This window comes from Camponotus floridanus, unplaced genomic scaffold, assembly GCF_003227725.1.
Source record: "Camponotus floridanus strain SB8 unplaced genomic scaffold, Cflo_v7.5 scaffold105, whole genome shotgun sequence".
Taxonomy (NCBI): domain Eukaryota; kingdom Metazoa; phylum Arthropoda; class Insecta; order Hymenoptera; family Formicidae; genus Camponotus; species Camponotus floridanus.
In genome coordinates, this window is record NW_020229221.1 from 201,026 (window position 1) to 225,567 (window position 24,542).

General features: G+C 34.7%; 4 protein-coding genes across 5 annotated transcripts in view; 3 read left to right on the forward strand and 1 right to left on the reverse strand.

The window, feature by feature from the left end:
- The window catches only part of LOC105259385 (lachesin-like), a 44,028-nt gene extending 41,355 nt beyond the window's left edge, over positions 1–2,673 (forward strand). The window contains exons 6-9 of the mRNA XM_011271284.3: positions 375–503; positions 814–949; positions 1,206–1,363; positions 1,813–2,673. Coding sequence (XP_011269586.1) covers positions 375–503; positions 814–949; positions 1,206–1,363; positions 1,813–2,165 — 776 coding nt within the window. The 3' untranslated portion in view covers positions 2,166–2,673. The remainder of the gene's footprint in view (positions 1–374; positions 504–813; positions 950–1,205; positions 1,364–1,812) is intronic.
- Positions 2,674–4,190: 1,517 nt separating this feature from the next.
- Positions 4,191–5,326, reverse strand: LOC105259386 (protein kish-A). The gene is made up of 3 exons (XM_011271285.3): positions 5,171–5,326; positions 4,751–4,866; positions 4,191–4,613 (listed from the first exon to the last, which is right to left on the reverse strand). Exons 1-3 carry the CDS (start codon positions 5,171–5,173, stop codon positions 4,508–4,510), a joined length of 225 nt encoding a protein of 74 aa, XP_011269587.1. The 5' UTR covers positions 5,174–5,326; the 3' UTR covers positions 4,191–4,507.
- A 2,234-nt stretch (positions 5,327–7,560) lies between these two features.
- LOC105259387 (polycomb protein Sfmbt-like) lies at positions 7,561–12,850 on the forward strand. 2 transcript variants are annotated; one of them, XM_011271286.2, is made up of 10 exons: positions 7,561–7,807; positions 8,373–8,635; positions 8,772–9,006; positions 9,489–9,694; positions 9,754–9,948; positions 10,196–10,460; positions 10,593–11,326; positions 11,430–11,688; positions 11,782–12,131; positions 12,225–12,850. In XM_011271286.2, the coding sequence occupies exons 1-10, from the start codon at positions 7,786–7,788 to the stop codon at positions 12,552–12,554; spliced, it is 2,859 nt and encodes a 952-aa protein (XP_011269588.1). In that variant the 5' UTR covers positions 7,561–7,785; the 3' UTR covers positions 12,555–12,850. The 2 variants fall into 2 exon arrangements, with proteins under 2 accessions (XP_011269588.1, XP_011269589.1); XM_011271287.2 differs by having other exon boundaries at positions 8,373–8,548.
- A 3,637-nt stretch (positions 12,851–16,487) lies between these two features.
- The window catches only part of LOC105259388 (helix-loop-helix protein 11), a 128,341-nt gene continuing 120,286 nt past the window's right edge, over positions 16,488–24,542 (forward strand). The window contains exon 1 of the mRNA XM_011271288.3: positions 16,488–17,912. Coding sequence (XP_011269590.1) covers positions 17,830–17,912 — 83 coding nt within the window. The 5' untranslated portion in view covers positions 16,488–17,829. The remainder of the gene's footprint in view (positions 17,913–24,542) is intronic.

The following is a 24,542-nucleotide window of genomic DNA, read 5'->3' on the forward strand; positions in this document are numbered from 1 at the left end:
GAAGTATGAATTTTCAATTTTCGTTATATCTTCTCGTCTTTATAATTATATAAAATATACTTTTATAAAATAATATTTAAATATATAAGCTGATGTTATAAAGATTCTTATAATGAAATATGATTTTTCAGATTAAAGATAAATTTGCGTATATCTCTTAATTTTAAGATAAAAGTATTAATACAAGCTTGCCAGCACCAATGACAATAAATTCCAGCGACAAAGTTTGTTGCAAATTCATATTTTGCTTATCATTGCGTATCCCGGAAGACATATTTCGCGAATAATTACTCGGGCCGCGTTAACACGTCGGCTTATATGGTCAACGAGGGAGTAGGTTTCAACGAGATATTCATACAACGTACGATTTCTAGTGGACAACCTGTCAGGCGAAAAGCTAGAATTAACCAGAGTAGACAGGAGGCAAATGGGAGCTTATCTTTGCATAGCGAGAAACGAAGTGCCTCCGGCAGTCAGTAAGAGGGTTAATCTAAAAGTAAATTGTGAGTACTTGACAATGTTTTATAGCATTTGCTCTTGACGATGTCAAAATCAAGATTAGAATCAATTGACAAACGGAAAACTCTGTTTATTCAATTTAACGTCTATTTTTTAAACAAATAGAGAAGACGTATTTTAATAGTATTACTATAGTATTACTATGACAAAAACTGTGATCGAAAGTTAAAAAAATACGACATTTATATTAGCAATTAAATTAAAATTTAATAACATTTTCTCTCTCTTTCTCATGTGAATACAATAATGAATAATACCATATATATATCTCTCATTTTTCCCATTGCTCTTCAGTCCCTCCTAGCGCAAAAGCACCCAATCAGCTGCTCAGTTCTCCTCTGGATACAAACGTGTCACTAATCTGCTTAATCGAGGCTTATCCCAAGACGATTAACTTGTGGATGCGAAAGGAACAAGTTATTATGAGCGGGTATGTGCTGAGACAATATTGACAATTTGATCTACCGATTTCCGGGTATATAGTTCGAAGCCGTTGTTCGACAATCTCGTTGACGATAGGAGACAAAATCGTTCCACACCGCTTTTTGCTAAATCATGCCCGACCTCGGTCACTGTAATTTCGTATATCGATCCCGACGACGATCCGATTATTCTAACGAGATGTCGAATAACGGAATCTATTTACCCTATCTCGGACGTTAAATCTAAGTGATATGTCAATGTAGAGGCAGGTACGAAATCGACGAGCGAGGAGACCCCGACGAGGAATGGAAGACGACGATCGTGTTGAAGATAAGACGCTTGAAGAAAACGGATTTGGGTGAATACACGTGCTCAGCCTCTTCAAGTATGGGAAAAGCCGAAGCGACTCTCAGGGTGTATGGTGAGTTTTACACGTATAAGACCGAATGAATATGTTATTCTCTTTGAGGTAGAAATTCGCGCGATATCAGGTTTATAGTTACATTAAATTTGCGATTAATCGAAATTCTTTCAGTATCGATAAGTATTATCGCGCGTTGCAAATAAAGATTAACGGAATTTTGATAACACAATTAGATAACATCATAAGTATTTCATTAATTTTTTTCAATCAAACAAAAATTTGAATAACGTGTGAATATTATAATTATTGTTGATAGAAAATTTAAAACCTTAATATGTGATTCAAATAATGATAAAATACATTTAAATTTTCCATCGCAGTTTTTATACGTAAAAAATCAATAGAGGTGTTGTAAAAAACATACATGAAAGCATCTAAAAAAGAGAGGCACGAAAAGCAGAGAGTTTGGTTTCATCCCTGCCCATAATTCCTGTATATATTTTCAGAGATCGAACGCGCAACCGTACCCAGTCGCGTCACGACCAATAAGCGAGTGAATCAAGGCAAGTCAAAGTCCGGACAAGGGACGATGGGCAATCGGCTTTTCCATCAGCAGGTGAGCACACCGGCGATGCAGAAGAGCACCGCGCGATTGATCTACAACAACAGATACGCGACCACGTCGACTACCGTGGACCCGCGCGCTTCCTTAATCAAGGACAATGATAACGCTTTCAAGCACAACAATCGCAAGGATAACCAGCAGAATCTCAAGGATCGCAGCGACGCGTCTACAGTCTTTGCCAGCAAGCGGATTGTTTTGCCACTTTGTCTCATATTGTTCTCAACAGTGCGATAAGACACAAGATGACGACGATGATGGCGACGAGGGGAGCTAATCCGCCGTAGCAAGAATTACTTTGTGAAACAGTATGGAATCGCGTGATAGAATCGATCCGATAGGATGACGAGGATAAGCGAAAGAAAGGGAATCTCGCAATGTGAAAGGAATGATACTTATTGTTAGACAACGACGACTACATAAGAGACATAGGAGTCTGGGGTGACAAAGAACTGCTCGTTTTAATTATAAATCAATGTTTTTAATAGCATGAGAAAGATCTTAGAGAAAGATGCGAACATTTGGACGCTTTTACGCGAGACAGAATAGGGGAATAGGGGAAAGTTCTGATCCGCTAATGCGAATGAATGTTGCCCAAGATAACCACTGCGGATTTTTTCAGAAAGACGCTTACGAATGTATTTTTTATGACCCTTTTATCCGTTGCTAACGTGCAAAAAGTTCGGGGACAAAATGTGCTTTTTAATTAAATTAAATATAACCTGAATATTTTTAATTCTCGGATAGCGAGACGCTTGACATAATTTATTCAGATTTATTAAAATATTTTTTTAATTTGGTTTCAAAATAAATTTTATTTATTTATTTTTATTGTATTAATAATATTTTGCATGTTAATATCAACATAAAAATAAATATAAAAATAAATATAAAAATAAATAAAAAATAAAAATAAACTATAATTAATAATATAACTATAATTTTTTTATAATTTATAAAAAACATTAACGTCTTAGAGATTTCAATTCCAATCAATACTGTCCGAGAGTTAAGAAACAAAAAAGAGAAATTTTTATTATTCAAAGGACAAGAATGATAATTTCTCTTTCTTTTTATGGAATTAATAAATAACTTGAAGTAATTTTATAATATTAGCGTCAAAAGCCTTATATATGCAGGGTGTCTTTCTCAAATGAACTATCACTATCGTTAATGAAGGATAATTCACAAAATTTAATTGCTTATATACGAATCGTAATCGCAATGTGGATATCTCAACGATAGCGATGATTCAGTTAAAGTGAACATCCGTTATGTTGCCATTGTAATATGTCTTCATCGATAAATCACACTTTTATGAGCAATTGTGCGATCGTACCCAAATGCAGACAAATAATTAGCATACTAATTTGTATGTAAGAAATAAGACGATAAAATACCTTTATTTATTGTGATGTAAGAAAGCAAATTGCGATATTATACTTGGCATCTTAGCGATAGTTATCTCACGTCATATCCGAAATAAGATTCATATCCATAGCGCATATAATAACAAACACTTTTTAGAAGGATATTATAAGTATCATACTTCAGTTATTTTATGTATTTTTTAAATTACTTGTAGACAAATACTGTACCTTATAAGTCGGTAATGAAGCAAGATCACATTATAGATATAGTATAAGTGATTGATTGCGAAGAATGACCGATATATTGCTTTTTAGATAAAACGCGTTATAAATTGGCTTTGTCATGCCAATTTCTGTATAGGATATGCTCATCTTAAGAACTGCATATGTACATTTCAGTGATGATATATATAAATGATGGAATATATATATATATATATACATATCTGTGTACGTCATTATATATAAACTTATCAGGAATTGACAACAAATACTTTTGTATGTATTTTAATGTATTATAATTTTTAGCAATGTTACACGGATTATTTAATATCCTTTAATAGTTATTTTTAATGTTCCTCGCAAAACTGCAAACTATATCTTGTTCTGTAATTAAGACAACTGTGCAAAGCGATATCAACAAAATGTCATAGAGAGTTAAAGTTGTAAGATTTAAGAGAAAAATAATTTGATAATCTAATAGTATTGCAATATTTATCACAAAATATGGAATGCAAGTCTTAATTACATCGCGTGATTTATATTGTCATGAAAAATGTAGCATATCCCACACAGAGCAAAAATATGTTAAATGTACCTATTCAATGAAACCTGTATATCACAGAATGCTCAATATAATAACTTTACAATAACTATATTAAAAAAATATTGTTGTTTATAGGATGGAAAATATATTATGAGGATACAATGAGAAAATGTGCTCAAATTGGATAATATAGCTTTGGGGAAAAAACGTGTTGACAAATAAGAAAAAAAAATTATCATACATTTAGCAATGACGTTCGTTTTGACTACAAGTCTAGCTTAAACGAATGTATTTTTATGTATTATTGAAACGACAAATATAGCTGTTTGTCACCAAATGAATATCAAAATTGTTTTTTATTCTCACCTCTGGCCTTTATACATAAATACATTAAATTGTGGGAATATATAAATGCATGGACCAAAATGACTCCCATAGGAATATTATGACCAAAACAAAATACTAATGGCCATAAAGACGCAACAAAAAGCTACATATGGACTTTTTCTTTCACCAATCCTAGCACATTTCCAAAAAATACCCTGAAAACTAAGAACAAAAATTCAGTAAATATATATATAGATTATATATATATATATATATATATATATATATATTATGTATGGATATATATATATATACATATATATATATATTTACATCCGCTTAATATGAATTTTACATACCCAACCTTTCCCAGACGCTTGTCGAATAAACTAGGGACCATTGATCTGATGTAGGTACAGGAACATATCAGTAATAGTATTACAGCCACCAGGCTCTGAAAATTAAATATGGCAGACTGCCAAACAAGATTATATTAGTATGTTTCGAAAATGTTCATCTCTTATTTATAAATTCTTCGCATACATTAAGTGATGCAATAATATTATTATTTATATTAACACCGATAAAATATTAATCATTATTTTTCAAACAAATATTTATCCTTTTCTAATAATAATAACACTTAATATATACAATACATTTAGGAATTTAATATTTAGGAATTGAACTCCAAGTTTAGTGACAGTCAGCTTTTCACATATAGGTTATATACGATCCATTAACTTAAAATGTCATAATTCGGAAATTTTTATAATTACCATAACGTAGGATCACGCAAATTATCCAATTCGAAAAATCACAGATATAGTAAATTTGAAAAACAGCAGACAAATTGCTCCAAATTCTCTCATGTAAACAAATCTACGATTTCTAAGTCACTTTTGCGCATAACATACCGCGCATGGCACTCATGGCAGTGCCATGACGTCACCTTACGTAGAAAATACAAACGTCGCAGAGACAATAATTGCAATACGATAATCGAATGATCTCTTGATTCTTACTTTCACATCTTTCAAATTAATAGACATAAAAATGGCAATCAACAATTCGTTCTATTGAACATTTCAAGATTAGACATATCGAGAAATGTCCACATAGTGTACAAGGAATAATACTCTTTTTCTCATTTTTTGAAATAAATATTGTATATTTTAAGATGTATCATAGAGATCGAATATCAAATAAATTGTCTTAGTCTTTTCTTTTAAATTGTATTTTATTGCAGTGATAGTGTTGTTATATAAATAGTAGTGTTATAATATATAAAATAATATATTCATCATCGTAGTAATATTTATATAAAATAATTCGTTAAATATGATATCAAGAAAAAACGAGACAAAAAAAATAATTTTTTCGAGCAGATTCGACATTTACACATCGAAATATGTAAAATATATTAATTTAACAAAGTCGGAGAAGCAACTCTAAGAATATTTATCTTTTTCTCAGCATTTCTGATACGCTTATTTACAATATTTATTTTCCATGACATAATTTTTCAATAAAATTTTATTAATATGTAACAATACCTGTGGGTGTGCAGCCATTAGCAGAGTTCACTTGATGAAGTTGTCACTGTTTAGTCTATACACAAATATATACAAAATATATATCGCCCGATATTTTTCTCGACACTCCCGATATTTTTTCCGACACTTCCGATATTTTTTTTTGACTCGCCCGACATTTTTTTCCGATACTGTCGTTACTACACTTTACGCGATATTTATTTTCATTGTCAATATAACTTAAATTCATAATTCAGATGGGACAAATGAGGATCTTATGATCATAATATCATACTAGTAATAGTGTAATGGTTATGATCACTTTAGCATTCGCGACATTTCTCAACAATGCTTAATCGATTCCTTCAATGCACAATCACGATTATTTCCATCACAAGTATTGGCGCCACAAATAATTACGCACAAAATACTGATGTAAACGAACGCGGAAATGACTAAACATTTCAAGTTATGCGAGGATTGGTCCGATTCCGACATTCCGAGTTTTATCGCGAATTAAATATGGCTGTCATGACGTAGTTATTTGAAGTTGGTTTCTATTAAACACAATATTAACGCATATTAAACTCGTGATATATATGCGAACAAATACATAACATTAAATTTGCTCCATTTAATGCGCTTTAAAGCGACAAAATTTTTGGTTCTAATTAATTTATTCAACATTCGAAACGAAATAATCTTAAATGAAATGCATTAATATCTATTAGTTCATGTAGAAAAAACGCGAAAATATTGTGAAAAACAACACGAATCAACACAATAACAAATCAATTTTTCATAAAAAACGATAAGTTGATTAGTTATGATAAATAATATTTTCGGGCTATTAATATTATTATACTTTAATATTATAAATTGCGTAATATATGATGCAAATGAGAGAGAGAGAGAAAATGGTTAAAAACTCGGACTAACCCTCGCAAAATAGTATCGCGTACTGAGCATTAAGCTGCGTATTAAGCAAAAAACCGCATATTTTGAACAGAGCGAGAGTCTATGCGTGGAGGGGGAAGCGAGCCCGGCCGCTTTGTTTACAATACACGGTAGCGTTAATCTGTTTAGGAATGTGACGAAGGTGAGAGAGAAGACGTTCCTCGCACCGTAATTTTTGTAAAAATTGAGATAAGATAAAACACAGGTGTCTGTACATTGTATCTATTGTGTCTATCAACTGTCGAGACTCTCTAGAAAATCTATATATTCCTAATTAACTGAAATATATAAAATACTACTTATTCTTACGTTTAATATTTTTCTGGAAATACGATTTCTACGAAATAAATTTTGCTAATAAAATGATGAGTACCCGATATTGAAATTTGAATCCTAATTTGAAATTAGTATCACTTGATCAACGTCGTACACATACCGCATCCACAGTAAATCCACGAAAGACTTGGTTTATAGAGGATTCACACTATGGCCAACATTCACTATCCACTGAAAAGATTTATAGGGACAAAATTCTCATTGTAACTATAATCTCTAGAATATCTATTCTCCTATTGGATATCGGAATACATACATAAATCGAACAGTCCGCGTAATGTAAATCCTCCAGTCTTTGATTTTATTTCAGGAATTGCCAGCCCTGCTGGAGAAGACGAAAATAGTGGGGGCGAAGCGAACGGCCTACCGCCGAATGTTTTGCCCTATTGTTCAGGGATGTCGCGAAAAATGATGGATTTCTGTTGAATTCGAGCTAGGTAAAGCGGGATCCGAGCGGTGGAAATGTGTTTTATGCTTATCGAGATGGGACAAGTGCTTTGCGACGAGCGCAGACTGCGGTAATACCGGTTAAAAACGTCGAGAAACTCCACAGACGACTCTTTGTCATGGACATGCAAGCTTCTAATGGTACGCACTTGTTTTCGTATGCGGCATAATTCGAACGCGACCGGCCGATCGTTTCTCTTCGACAATACGACAGTCCGCGGATCAATCTTGGCATTTATCTGTTTGCTGAGCAATCACGAGGTTCTTAGACGCGCGAGAGGATAGGAAGGTTAAATAAAAGAATTGCTCTCTCCAAGGTTTCTAGCGTCGCTTTTCGTTAATCTAAACGCTAATAGAAAATTTACATAAAAAAGCGCGGTAATACCGCGACAATCTCGATAATGATTTTACGATTATGCATTTCACGATAAATATGCAAAGAGGAAATTATAATATGCAATTTTAAGGTTCATTAAAATCACATCAACATCCAAATATAGATTGAGTAATCTTTAATTGATAATATCATTCATGTCAATAATTTTATACAAGGTTTTTTATTCAGATGGAATTTTCCACTTTTAAATGTAATATTGTATTTCTCTCTATGAACAGAATTCACACAGAATATTTTTATATCTTTAATAATTCAGGTAGTAGTAACAATTGGTGAATCATGTAAATATGGATATGTATATGACTACAGTGTATACCTCCATCCCTGGATTGCCTGAACAACTAGGGATGGTATGGATGGGAGATATGATGGTGGGAGAGCCCACTCATGAACTCATGCTGGATCCTCGTCAAGCTGAAAGCCCCTTCTTCTCCCATGGTTCGCATCCATATGAAGATCTTAGAAATCATCACATTGCTCCCATGGTACGCTATATACCACAACAATTCCCAAATGAATGTTCAGAACCTGATGAAGCAATGGAAGCTGTAGATGCTCATGAGATACAGCGAGTGAGTCTTGTGTCCTTGCTCAACAAAGAAGAATCCATAATAATCTATAATTTATATATAAATTTATATATATATATATATATATATCTTATATATATTTTTTCTTTTCAATATTACAATTTTTTTGCTGTTAAAGGAATATGATTCTCAGCCTGAAAGGCCAGAAATGAATGAATACTTAACATTAGAAGATTATATTGGTGATGAAGAACGAGAACAAATCGTGAGCAATGCAGCTACTCAAACAACTCAAGACAATCGAAATCGAAAAATAAAGCCTATAAAACATCCTGGACTTGTTTTAAAAACACCAATTGCTTATCAACCTCATACAGATCTAAATTTTATTCCTATTCGCAAAGATGGTATAGGTAAGTACAATCATCAAAAATAAAGCATATCTTTAAATTTGTATATGGAATGTATACCGCTGATTAAAGTGATAGGTTGTAAAATTTACTGAAATACAAGTTATTCAAAATATATTAAATACAAGTTTGTTCAAATATATTAAATAGTATTTCATATAACAAATAAAGATATATAAATTTTAATGTTTCAATAAATTAAATTAATAATATATGGAATGCGTGTGTGTTTAATTTGAAAAGAAATGGAATTTAAGATAAATAATGGAATGTTATAAGGTGTATTTTTTGAAAAATAAAAAGAAACGGTTCAATTAAAGATAAAATACTAAAAATAAAAACAAAGATTTGAATTTTATGTAAAATAATTGACCAAGCATATTTTTTCTTATAATTTTAAATAAAATAATTGGAATTCTTATATCATTGTTTATTTGATCATACTTATCAGTTTATCTGTATTCAGATTTATATATATTTTACAGCTGTTTGTGAAAAATGTGGTGCTATTGGAGTAAAACATGCCTTTTATACAAAGGAGCGTAGATTTTGCAGTAGAGCATGTGCACGTTCTTCAGAACATACAGCACCTACTGCCGATTCGACGTATAGTCCATCTCATTCAGTGGATCAACCAGTATCTGGAAAGCAATCTCAAATATCTCTTAATGAAACAAAAGCATCGACAGATGTAAGTTAATATTGAATTCATTTGAAGATAAAGAAAACTGTAATATTTCAATTTTTCAGGTAATTATAAAAGAAGAAATAGATATCAAGGAACCTATCGAATCAGAGAAAGAAAAAGTTAAGTTAGAGCCAGTAATGCCCGAGGATTTACCAATTAGAAAAAAGAGAACAGCAGAAATGGCAGGTTCTTACGATTGGACACCACAGCTTGTTGAACCTGGATTTTGTGCTGCACCAGTCTCTTGTTTTAAACATGTTAGTTTTTTTGAAAAGTTTTATTTTATATTTTACATATATAATTTTAGAGTAGAAAAATATATTTCAAGGATATATATATATACATATATATATATATATATATATATATATATATATATATATATATATATATTTGCAACAATTTTTTTAAATGCATGTGACAAAATACTAGTTTCTTTTCTATATATATTTGTTGTAATCGAAATATTTATCCTATATTTACATCTTTAATTCTTATTCTTAGGCTCCTATATCTGAAATATGGGATAATATCACAGTGGGTATGAAAGTAGAGGTAGAAAATACCGATTGTGATGAAGTATGCGAGGCTTTCCCAGATTCGTTTTGGGTTGCAACTGTATTACGTATATGTGGATATAGAGCTTTGTTAAGGTATGAGGGTTTTGGACACAATGCAGATAAAGATTTTTGGGTGTCGCTTTGTTCTAATGACATACATCCTGTTGGTTGGTGTGCCACAATTGGAAAACCTCTTATTCCACCTAACAGTACGTAATCGAAATTATTTCTAACAAAATGACAATGCGCGAGCTAAAAGAAATGCATTGAAAAAAATAATTATTAATTTTAAAAAAAGTTTGTGTGAGAAAAAGATCTGATGCATCAAATCATTTTTGCAGCAATTGCAAACAAGTACAAAGATTGGAAGGACTTTTTAATGAGACGATTAACTGGTGCAAGAACATTGCCAACAAATTTTTACAATAAGGTGAACGATAGTATGAAATCTCGTTTTCGATGTGGGCTTCATTTGGAAGTGGTAGATAAAAACAGAATCTCACAAGTGAAAGTTGCGACAATACAAAAAATTGTTGGCAAACGTTTGCATGTGAGATATTACGATTCTTCTCCGGAAGATAATGGTTTCTGGTGTCACGAAGATTCACCCCTTATACATCCCGTCGGTTGGGCAAAGAGAATAGGACAGACGCTAGATGCATATCCTGAATATTTGGATAGAATTTCTAAATCAAAATTATCCGAAGACGACGCAACGGAGAACCTTTTTCATGTGCCAAAGAATCACATGCATCTTGGATATACGTTTAGGGAAGGAATGAAAATAGAAGCCATCGATCCGCTTAATCTTTCGGCTATCTGCGCGGCAACAGTTATGCGAGTTTTAAAGGAGGATTACATTATGATTCGCATCGACACTTATGACGAAGACGCAAGTGGTGCCGATTGGTTTTGTTATCATTCATGTTCGCCTTGTATTTTTCCAATCGGCTTTTGTTCCCAACACGGTTTACCATTAACGCCACCAAAAGGTTATGATCCTACTACATTTACATGGGATGCATATCTAATGGAAACCAATACTGTACCCGCTCCTATACAGTTGTTTAATTGGGTAATTTTTCTATATATTTTTTAATGTAGTTTGTAATTCTTAATATAGCTTGTAATTTTTGTTGCAATACCTTGCAATTGCGAACATTTTTCCTATATTTTAGGATATTCCCCAACATGGATTTATTGAAGGAATGAGACTTGAAGCTGCTGATTTAATGGATCCTAGATTAGTTTGTGTTGCTACTATTACTAGAGTGATTGGCAGATTATTAAGAGTACATTTTGATGGTTGGGAAGATGAATATGATCAATGGTTAGATTGTCAAAGTCCAGACATTTATCCCGTTGGATGGTGCGATCTTGTCGACCACAAATTAGAAGCACCACGAAGTATACTCATTAAAAACACTAGTCCTACTGGTACATATTATCATATATGTTTATGCATATATCTTGTTTAGACACTGTTTAGGATAAATTAAACATGTATACCATAAAAATACATTTTTATAGTGAAATCACCAAGAGGCCTTAAACGTAAAGCTAAGAGAAAATTGAAGAAAAGTAGTAAGATGTTTTGCTCCAAAAATATACTACCTCGTCAGAGCGAACGTATTAGTATGGCTCGCGAACGCGGGCGAGAATTGGAGCCTGCTCAAGGAACCAAAATTGAGAGAGAGCGTGACTTAGAGAGTTTACCGGAACAGAGAAGCAGAGAGCCGGAAACAGCGGAAGAACCGGTTGGTCCCGATCAAACATTACCCAGTCCTACTACTGGTCAAGGCCAAGCATTGAGTGACACACAAAGCGAAGTACAGAGTCCTCCACCACCTAAAGAAAGAACTGCTACGTCATACATCAATGTAAATAATCTTTGTATATAAATGTAATCCTCAAATACACCAAGTAAAATTACCATAAATGAAACTAAATTCTAATTTATTTGATTCTTATAGGTTACTTCAGCAAGTAGTAAATATATACCAAGACTAGCAGATGGTATACAAAAAAGTTCGGAATCTGGTGATCTAGTGCCATCTGAATGGAATGTTTTTGATGTTGCACAATTTCTCCGTGTTAACGATTGTGCAACATATTGCGATAATTTCAGTAAACGTAAAATAGATGGAAAGACATTGCTGACTCTCACTAAGGACCAAATAATAGACCTAACAGGTTTTAAAGTTGGACCTTCTTTAAAAATATATGATTTAATTCAGCAATTAAAAATCAAAGTGAATCCAGCTCAGGAAAGATTGAAATTAGGATTGAAGAAATTATTATAACAAAACTAGTATATAGTTAGCGCTATAATTAAGTTCCATCATTATGCAAATTAGACATGGATTTACAGGTAAGGCATGTGAAATACTGGTAATTAAAATCATTTCTATCTCAGTATAGTTACATACATGTTATTTGTTACTTTATTAATGTACTAAAAAAGAATGTTTATATGTAGATTCTTTATAGTGTCTAAAACAAAAGCGTAAAATTTAGATGCCATATAATCTATTATGAGTTAAAGGGGGAGAGGGGAGAATATTCCATTCTGAAAAGCAGCTGTGATTTTCTTTTATCCTTGTGTACATATAAATTCATAAAAAAATAATATTTAATTAATTAATTTATTAATTTTTAAAATGAAGATTAAGATAAAAAATATATAAATCTGTATTGAACTTATTTAAGCATTAAATATGAAAATATTGTACACAATGTTGCAAGTAGAATATTAAAAAATTTGTTATATTATCAAAAGGATATTGAAGTTAAGATGCTTTAAATATTCATTTTATATATATATTAATAATTACATATAATTATTTTTTATTTAATTTATTTTTATATTTTATTATCTATGAAAAGAAATAATATTAAAATATAGGCAACATCTGTAAATTTATAAGACATCAAATTTGCAATAAAACAATTACATTATAAGAATCTGTGATTGAAAATCTTATTAACTCAATAATTTTATTAATGAATAATTCTAATAATATATAATACATTTCTTAATATACATATATACATATGAACGTAAATAAACTATAAATTTTACATAAAAACTGCATTCTAGAATGGATTACTCTCTCTAAAAGACAGCATCTAATTTTTTTTATAATACACACATTGTAAAAAAGATTTAAAATTAACATTTTTTTTATAATGATATCATACATTTTATATATATATATATATATATATATATATATATATATAAATGAATCTAAATATATATATTTATACCTGATACATATGTAAGAAAATTTTGATGTATGTATATTGCACCTATACATATTCATAAATATGTGACATATTTTCTGTAATATGTTTTTTACTGAAATTTTTCTTCCAACCACAGCGTTATTTGTAAATCCATGCTGCCACATTGCACTGCGTTAATGACATGGATGCATCAGCCACAAACACAAACTGGTATGTGAAGATAAATAACTTTCCTTGGATAAATAATAAATAGTAATTTTTCTTGGATAAATAAAGATAAAAATTCAGACATCTCGTATGTTGCGTATACGCTACAGAGTAAATTAATACAGATATATTAAACAGCTACACAAAGTACAAAGAACATTTTGTTTCCTTATTAATATTAAATTTTTTGAACAATAATATACAATTTTCATAAAAGAATATAATTTTTTCTATTTTAATTAATCTCTATAAATTCACTCTGTATGTACGTATGACGTATAATACGTAAATTTAAGTAAAACGAAAATTGAAAAATTAAGCGTATTTGTAGATCTTGTATATATTATATATAGCATAATGTTAGATTTAGCTCTATCTCTCTGCAAACCATGACACATGGCGCAATGCCGCACTATAAGTGGTGGCTGATGCATGAGTAGGATGTACATTATATTCATATATTGCTTAATCATCTCTATAATGAATCGAAGCAATCAGGTAATGTTAAATAATACTGCTTTGATTCTTAAATACTATTTTAGTACTATAAAGTATAGAACGTGATTATCGCCAATTATTTATTCAATAATTTGAAATCTCTGGAAACTTACGTATCTTTTATCTATGTTTTTTCAAAAGATTATATATATTTATGGTAAAAAAGCATTTCGTGTATGAATGGCCAATCAACACTGTATCGTTCTCGTGCACAAATTATTACAGAATTCTAATAACATGTTATTCATGCAAAATGAAAGAGTGAAACCTGTATATTCTCAACTATATTCGTGTGTTAAATTTCGTCTGAAAAAATATTGATCCTTGATCACAATTGAATTTTTTACTAAGAGCTGTAAAATCAAATAGTAATGTGTAGTATACAACATAACTCGAATCATGCAGCGATTTGCTCATTATTTGATTTGCTAAACATATATATATACAACATATTTTTAAAGGAATTAAAAGTTATATTTAAACTTTAATTTTAATTTATTTGATTCATTGAAGATTTTATCGATAATATTAATATGTATATAAAACTGGAGAAATTTATCACTTACATTAATTAAATTTGCTTTTATCCTAAGTAAAACATAGGATTTAATTGGATTTGACACAAAGATTATTTAATATCCAAATCTTTTTCCATAATTGTAAAAAATATATATATATTTTTATCAAATAAGAATCACACACAATCATAAGTACAAAAAAGCAATATTACTTACTATATTTTAAAGCACATACCATATATAATTTTATGCTTAAATTATAATTAACTTAAAAAAATTGACAAAATCTCTTATTTCTTAAATGTTTGTTGGTAATTTTAAACATGGCATATTTTAAAATGAAATAACTATCACGGAAACACATATGACCTTTCGATAATGCAGAATTTTTCATTATGATTATTGTCAATACTAGAGCAAACAAAAAGATATGCTTAGGAAGAGATAAATACTTATTTAGTTATATCTTATCCCTCTATATCATATTGTGTGATTTACATATCAGTTTCTAGATTTGTACTCATTGTCTTTCTTATTGTGGCATTAAACGAGAAAGTGCAACATTCCATATTTCACGTGTTTATAAAGAATGATGTAGGCTATAGAGGGTTAAGAAAAAATAAAATGAATATTTGCCAGGAAATGTAACAATTATTGTGAAACTTTTTATTAGATTATTATCAAATTATTCACAGTAAAATAGTCTTTAGGTCATAAAAGTTTGCAATTCATATATAACTCGATTCATCGCAACATTCAATTAAAAAAATCACATTTACATTTCTTTTTAGTGATACACGCTCATACATACGTGATTAGAAAAAGAAAACATTCTGCAAATTTTATTAATCGAGGTAATCTTTTAATTTCGTTTATTGTTTCCATCTCTTCATATATATTATTTCAATAAAGAAAAATAAAATTCAATATTAGAATATTATCGATAATATGAATAATGTCATATTATATTTTATTAAACATATATGGCAAAACTATTATTTTCTATAAACACGATTGTGTGGAGGAGTATTGCACATGCATATTCTTAATTAATTAATTAGATATACTTTTAAATTAATTAAATAATGAAAGATTTCCAAGTAAAATTATACATGGAATTTTACAAAATTACGCATAAGAAGCCAATTGGTATCATTTCTGCAAATATCGTTTGCTGGTAATGCAGATTTATATCGTTTGGACGATCAATTTCGTTATCGACGTAATATTGTTAATTGTAATCCCTCCCGACAGGATGTCGCGCTGATTCGCAAGTATTGTAAAGGGACGCGCACTAAAAAAAAAGTCTGATTCATTGATTTGTTTGAAATACCAAGTTCCATTCGATAAACAGCGTTCGTGATGCGATACTATTAGATGAGAGTACAGTTTGCATGCTGGAACGCGCCATAAAGCGTAGGTGTACACATGATGGAAAGACGCGTCGCGACGACCGGTGGTCTCGATCGTCGTCTACCTTCGTGTTGTCCGGCGCCTCGTAAACGGCAGCGTGACTTCGCCGAACGAGCTACGAACGACGCGAGAACGTTGGCTGTGTGCGAGCCTGCCATGTAGCGCCATACAGATGATCGGTCGTGTACGTACGCATACGTATACACGTTTACGCTCGACGAGGAGGGCGAGAGAGGGAAGGGAAAGTGGCGGGGATGCGAGTAGTCTCGCGTATTCTATGGGCGGGGCTTTAGCCAGCTGGCAGATGTTTCCCGCGCGGCCGCGTCATTCCTCTAGCGTAAACCTACGCGACGCGCAAGTAGTCCCACGCTGTGGCGCCGGATATTTCCCGCGATAGACGACCGCCCGGCCCCGGACGTTTTCACGGACGGATTTGCGGGAATCGGTGGTGCGAGATAGCGACGATACCGATCGCCGAGAGAGCCGGAATCGCGAGGACGATTCGGGAGGATGAGCTGACGTAGGGACGGGAAGGAGGGAGAGAGGATTGAAGTGAGTCGCCGCTCAGGGCAGAGTGAAGTGCGCGTTTTCCCCCCTCGAGTCGAGTGCGAGTGCGGGCGCGCCCGGCGAGGACCACGACTTTCAAGTGTTCTTATCTCGCAGGGAATTTCATCGCGAACGCGTCGTCGCGTCGCACACGCTTCGGGCGCGGATATTCGTCGCGCGTTTGACACACGCGTCGGTAACATACGTGAGTTGCGTGTCGTCCCGAACTTGTCGCGCCCGCTCGTCGTCGATGCGTGTGACGCGAGCGTAGAAATGTACTCGCGCGCGCGATGATTCAAGCGGCAACAGAACGCTCTCGTTTCCGCCTCTCCGCGTCTTAATCGGGTCGGTTGACGATTCCGAGGAAGATTCTCTCGCAGAATTGCGAGCAAGTGAACGAGAGACTCGACATTTCCCAACGAGACTGTACCGCGTGACGTGGTCGCGCGTGCTATTTTTCATACGAGTGTAACTTCAGAGTGTTGCCGGCGATCCTTCTCGCCAGTTGACATTTCGCCGGAAGGAAGCGCGGGTAAATCGGCGGCGAGTGGAAAAGTGAAGGAAAAAAAAGTGCGGAAGGGAACACCCTGGGCCTCGATCGCGCAGCGACGTTCCTGACGCCGGGCGGCGGAGTGATTCACGGCGCGTCGTGGGGGCCCTCAGCTGTTTCCCGCCAAAGATCGCCATTACAAAACGCGTTCGGGCGTTGTGTGTGCGCGCCGCGCGGAGCGTGTGGCTGTCTCGTGGACGAATCTTTGTGCGCGTCGCCGGCATCCGCTGACGAAAAGAAGGGGCTGTCGCGATACACGGCGTGTACCGAAAAAAGTGGCGAGTAACGCGTTTCCGCATATATTACATCGCGAACGGAGTATTTGATAAAACGCGCGTTGTTTGTCCCCTTCCTCCGTTCCGGTGGAGTGCGTGGTCGGTCGGGCGGGCGAGCGAGCGAACGAGCGAACGAACGACAAACGAACGAACGAATAGCCGGGCGAGGAAGAAAGGAGCGAATAAGTGCGCGAGAAAAAGTGAGAGCGATAACGAAAAGATATCGAGAGCAGCGGGACTCGTCGTCTCTTCGCAGCCGCTACGACGGCTGTCGCGAACGTGAAATTCGCTCGGCGGGACTCTCAGTGCTGCGGACCGAGATATGTCAGTGTTTGGTGGTGACGATCGGATTTTGCTCGAGGAAATCGTCGAGTCGACTGAACAGCCGGAGGTTGAACTGTGCGGGTGAGTCTTTCCATCAAATTTTCTCCTTACGAAACATATATATGCGCGATAACGATGTATACTTGTATACCCCCTACATATCGACGTACATATATACACGCGCATACCTATATACATATACTCCGTCCGCGTTGATACGGCGCGGTTATATGGCCCGCGCTTGTTACAATCGGAACGCGAGCGGGGGGACGATTGGCTCTCTCGAAAGAGAGTCGTGGCCGGAGCCGCTTATCGGCCTCAACCTGTTTGCGGGAGCGTAAACGTAGCTGCCGCCGTGGCATCGTCGGGCGTCGTCGTCTTTGTCGTCCGCGGACCGCGGGAGAGAGCGAGCCACAGCTGTTGAAGCCGGCCGGCCGGCCGGCCGGCCGGCCGGCGCCCGATGTCCGTCGCTGCCGACTGGCCGATGTGTGCGTGCGAGCGAGCGAGCGTCGCTTCCGCCGCGGCTCCCCGAAGGTCCGTTTTCCGCTGGAAACGCAGGGACGCGTAGCGCCGCGTCGCGCCACGCCGGACCGACACTCCGGCGAATCTTCTCCGCGCTTCTCTCTACGTCTACGTCTCTACGCGTTCACGCCCAACAAGCATGGCGCGCGCGCTGGCGAGCTCGCACGCGGCGGACGCGTCTCTTTCCTCTCGCGCGCGCGGGTGACATTTCTTCCATTACCGCGCGCTCTCGTGTCCGCACATCCGCATTTCGCTCTTGCGTCACGTCATTTTCATATCGGATTCATCTTTTTGATAAAGTCCTGCTCCTTTTTCTGTATCTCCGTAAGGACTGCGCGCGTATCTCCGCGCGTTGTTTAATGAACTGGATAAAGGGGGTATATGTATATATGTTTTTGCGGGTGGAACGTTATCAGATTGGAATATACATTTCAGTTATATCTCGTTACCTCTTATTTCGATTAAATAGTTTTTATCATATTTGGCGTTTTCCAAGCGATACAGCATTATTTCGATTTAGAGAGCTGGATAATAAAATGGATTCTTTTCTGGAGCTTTTTTATGTAGGTTTACCAATAAAAGAGAATACTTTTTTAAACAGGATAAATTTTCACAATTTTCAGTATTTATGTAAAAATTATATTCACATTTTTTAAATCTCTTCACGAATATTCGCGAGCTTTTTGTCATTGTATTTTTTTATCCATCCTGTTGTACGTTGTTATAATATATCAATACATAATAGTTATAAGTCTCAGAGATTCCAGAGAGAGTGTGTTAATAAAAAAATTACGTAAAATCTTTATTACTATAAAGATATAGTTATTTAAACTCAATGAGAAGCTAGCATCGCAACATTGTCAGTTCAACCAAGTATGTCGAGTCATTTTTTGCGTCTTCGTTGAGTGTACGGTGTGGCGTATGGTTTTTTGTCTCACGTTAGAGTACAACGATCGTAGAACAAAGAAGTAGGAAGGTGCAAGGAAAGTGTATTCTTTTGTGTACAGCCGAGTGACCGACAGAGCCAGAATATATATAATACATACGTGCATACACACACACGCACACATGTATCGTATATATATATAATATGTACACATGTACATAGATATATAATGCCGCCGCACGCGTTACGTAAAGCTGCCGCGTTTGTTGCACAATAATCGGTTTCTATAAATAACTCCAAACATGCCGTACTCTGGCTCGACTTCTTGTTTACATACTCATCGTCGTTGTATTTCGCTCGCTCGTTTCTCGATCGCTCTATCCTTCCCAAATCTTAAAAGCCACTTCATTCATAATATGCTTATTCTATTTATTTAAATTAAATCTATATGTTTATAAAAAATAAGATATTACTTGATGTCTCGTAATAAACTTTGCTATCTATAGATGCATCCTTGATTAACGTAGACATAATATCGTAGTGTTTTATACTGAACGTGTTGAAATATTTAATAAATCGTACATTAAATCATTCGCTCACCATCATCTAGATTATTATAATTTTAAAAAATTGAAAAATGCAAAGTAAACGCTGTATACTAAGTATTATATATGGTGTAAAATATATGAAACAGCGTACGCCATGATAATAAAATTAAATGTCACTGTTATTATTATCGAACAGATTATTACTACAATTGATATTAAGCGTAAATAAATGATTATTGTACGCGACGTACCAATGAAGTAATAATTTCGTTTCTCACGTGTGTGTAATTATATCACATTGTATCATATTGTATTATATCATTCCTATATTTCTAATTATGATGTGACAGTAGAAACGGTGACTCGTTCTTTTAAAAACACTCCTTTTATCTATTTAAATTATATAATTCATTAAACACATGTATGTTATTCTATAGTATCTATATTATGTCTTATACGATAATAAATTTTCAACTTTCTCATCGTGTTACGTGCGTGACGACATTAGGAGGAGATACTATTTCTCAAACTTCCTTTGCACATTGGAATGCATAACTTTGACATCAAAGTTAGGCGGAACGCACGAAATCACGTCAGATATGTGCTTATCTGCTAATCGCACAAATGCGATCAACATATTAAACAGTGTTTATCGTTACGTAATTAATATAATTTGCATCACCGATCGCGACAAATTTACAAGTCATATTGGTAAAATAATTCATTTTGTCTCTACATATTTCTCAGTTTTTTTTTTAATATGTATATGATAATTTAGAGAAATGTAAATTATATTCTCATATATATTACACGTTCGTTGACTTTTTCTTATAACATATAATTACGGCGATTACAATTGTAAATTAGATATCAAATATCATCCTGTTTTTAATTCCGTTTTTAATACGACAACGTGTATAATTTTTGCATTTTATATTTTTATAATCAAATATATTATTTTTCGAATATTGTGTACTATCAGGATTACATAATTTGTAATTGTATAATCCGTATAATATTATTAACATATTTTTTTAATATCATGACAACAAACAATTCAATAATACCATTCAATAATAATTCAATACTGTTCAATAATAATTTCTTGCATAATTATATAATATGCTCTTCGCATAATGAACTTATATCGCTCAGATAAAAAAAGGAGCTTGAAATGTCTAAGTAATATTTATCAATGCGAAATGATTGCGCGATGTTGTATATATCTCGAGATGAAGCGTTAAACGTTTATCGATTGTTTCACGTTGCATGTGTGCGCAAATACGCGCGAAAACGACGCATATAGCTCTTTGCTGTTTGTCCCGTATTCCAAGACGAGAAGAGCGACCTCGTCTCACCTCGATGCACTTTTTGCGTACGCATGCTAGTTTGCCTTCGCAAGCTCGCGGCTTAATAAATGGCTCGGGTCGAGCCAATCCTGACCACGGTCAACGTAGCAGCACCATATCACGCGCGTACATTGCTTTTTAAGTAGTATATATACACACAGACGGAGATGTATACATACCTCCGCGTTGCGAGAGCGCATGCAATGCATGAAGAAAGGCGCGAGCAACCGAGAGAGCGAGATACGATGAGTGAGTTATATTTCGCACGATGCACCTAGTTGCACCGGGTTAACCTCTGCATTCGGGTGCGCGTGTACCCGATGATGGGGTATGTCGTATAACGTTTACATCGTACTACGTAATTCGCGAATGCGTACACGCGTTTTATCTCAGAAAACGTCATTGATCTCTTGACGAGTTAACATCACGCGCTATTATTGTATGAGCGATATTATTGTATGAGATATAAAGTTACTATATATATAAATTATTATAATTATTATAATTACTATAATTTTATATAAATTATTATAATTATTATAATTAGATTATTTTATGATAAATATGTGAGGTAGGATATATAATAATAGGTAAAAAATTAGCAAAAGTACATAAAAAAAGATGGCCCTAATTATAAAATTACATTTTTACGTTACTTTCCATTTCCAGCTACCACAAATGAATCTAAACATTGCATTGACCGATTATTGCACCTTGACGAAAACATACAACGTCGCGCACGCAGAAAAAACGTCGCGACATGTCATGTTTTACTAGAAATGAAATCTAGACGTTTGAACGGCTTCGTTTAGGAATGGGCTTAACACCTGTCGCATAATTTTTTTTCCAATCTCATTATCCACCGTGACTTCCTGCCGACGAGTTTAACTAGGTTGAACATTCGCAATATACACTATTCATCCACTCGTCGTGATAAAGGCGATCCTCGAGTTTCCGGACTGTGTTTTTATCGTTCATGCAAATACAATGCGAATGATAGGTCGACTACTTGCGGTATAACGTCCGTAATAGATAGGAGTTGTGCCCCGTGATAGACATAAGTAGACAAAACGGGTCTTTATTTACCTGCACTTATCTGGAACATGACTTCGCAGTATGACTCGCGTGTGCATACGTGTGGGAATACTTTATTGGCGGTGCACGCTATAACCTGCGATATCACTATTAATTAATAGAAGATACATACCCGGTTTCATTTCTCGGTTTTACGAATATATGTAGAATCGCAATGATAGACATAAGCAAACAAGCGTTTTATTTTAAGATTTAGCAGAGTCACGATAATTTCATACTATGAAGCAAAGGCATTTCCGCAGTGATCTATACAATAATATTATTATTCCTGTCGCTATTTTAATACTCAATAAAGGAAAATTAATGAGAGTGGGCTTCTCATTCAGTTTACGAGGACAGAAAGCTACCGCGAAAGATGTAAATAGACAATACGGCTCTTTATTTTAAGAACTAGGGCTGGCTTCTCTAAAATGCATACACAAAGGTGCGAGTTTCAATTTGCAAAATTTTACAGGAAATTACAGACAGAATGCTGTAGCTCACACGGTACTATTCTTTAATGATTAATTCTAAAATAATAATAAATGAATCTCTAATCTTTTCTTCAATATGATCATACACGTTATAAAGAAGACTATATAGCGCTATAATAATAAATTAATTATATTATCTCTGTAACGTGGAGCTTCATAATATAGTTACTACACAACACAAATGAGCTCTGTCCTACATTATTTTATCGCAAAGGATATTACAGTATTATCGTGATTAATAATAATTATTAATTCTTTCATCGCACGTCTTATGCAATGTTCGCGTCTGCGAGTAATTTACGATTCCTGGATAGATCGCAATTATCGGCGTAGCAAATAGTCGGGTGACGGGAACGTGCGCGACCTAACCCAAGAGAGACTACGCAATTTTTCCGGTGCAATGTACGCGATCATCCGTCGTTGGCTGGATTGGCAGCTTTCGAGGTTAGCAAGGCTGGCCGCTTCGTGACCGTCTGCGAGCCGGATGGCCGTCGACGAGTCGGTATTCCTGTCTCTCTTTATGGCCGCGCTTACGTACCCCACGCTCCCTTCCTTCATCTCTCCGTTCGCGCGATCGGAGGAACGCGTGGGTGTGAGTGCGAGATAGGGAGCATGAATGAGAGCTCCTGATTCCGCGTGTCTAGGATCGTCCGCGCATAAACTGCGACGCGAACCGTTATCGCGGCCGGAACAGTCGCTCGGGGCTCGGTTACGAATTGCGTTCTTCCTCTTTCGCAGGAATGGCGGATTAGGTCGCGCGCCGCCGTTTTACTTCAATGCGGAATTCGCTCTTCGTAAAACGTCCGCGATCGTAAAGATGTAAGCGGCAGAACGTACAATGCACGGACGATTTTTGCATAGGAACGAGCGTCGAGTACCAGGTGTAAGTTGTTCCTAACTGGAACGGAGTCAGCTGCCGACTAGCTGAAAATATCCATTCACCATTTTCCCTCGGAAACTTCAAACTGGCGATGATGTGATTTGTTTAACGAAAAATTTATATGTTTCTTGTACGCTCCGACTCTTTATATAAATCGTGTTTGCAAGTGTTTATATTTTTTTCGTAAAAATCAAGAGATTTTATGTGCTTTATATATTTACGTTAATTTATATTATTTCATATAAAACAAGATAATTGAAAACATGAAATATATCTTCTATTTACAAGAAATATTCCACGTAACGTCGATTATATTAAAATTTTGCGTATAATGATAAAATTTATTAGCTTTAAAAAGTTAAATACGAATTTTGATATATTTTAAAATTACAAATATTCAATCAAGTATTCTCACGATGAGGTGCATTTTGTATACACAAAGACGTTAATCTAATTTTTATGGCACAATGTTCCATTTTCCCTAGAGAATAAGTGACTAAACTATGGAGATGATCTTGAAACTCCTTTCAGTTGTGCAGTCTGACAGCAGACAACAATGGTTTCTCTGTTGACCTCTTATGCTCCACATATCCGTCGCGTACCGCAAACGCCGCTTACACAAATATCATATGCTTGTGAAGGTGTCATATACGGATAAAGGCGAAGGGACCGATCTCAGACATGGGAATAATGCCTCCGTCTCACGCCTCTCTTTCATCTTTCTTTAAGTATTCATGCTTTTCTTCGTCACTGTTGGTCTTATTTTAATACCACGTTAGTGTGTTGTGTACGTACTTTATGTTCTGCATCAACAGAGGATTGTTGCAGCGAAAAATTATACTTTTTAGAGAATATCGATAACAAAAATTTTAATTGCAAATATATCACATTTCCCTTTCAATTCTTTTGTATTTTATTAAATAACAACAAAAAGAAAATATTTTTAGAAAAAAATTTT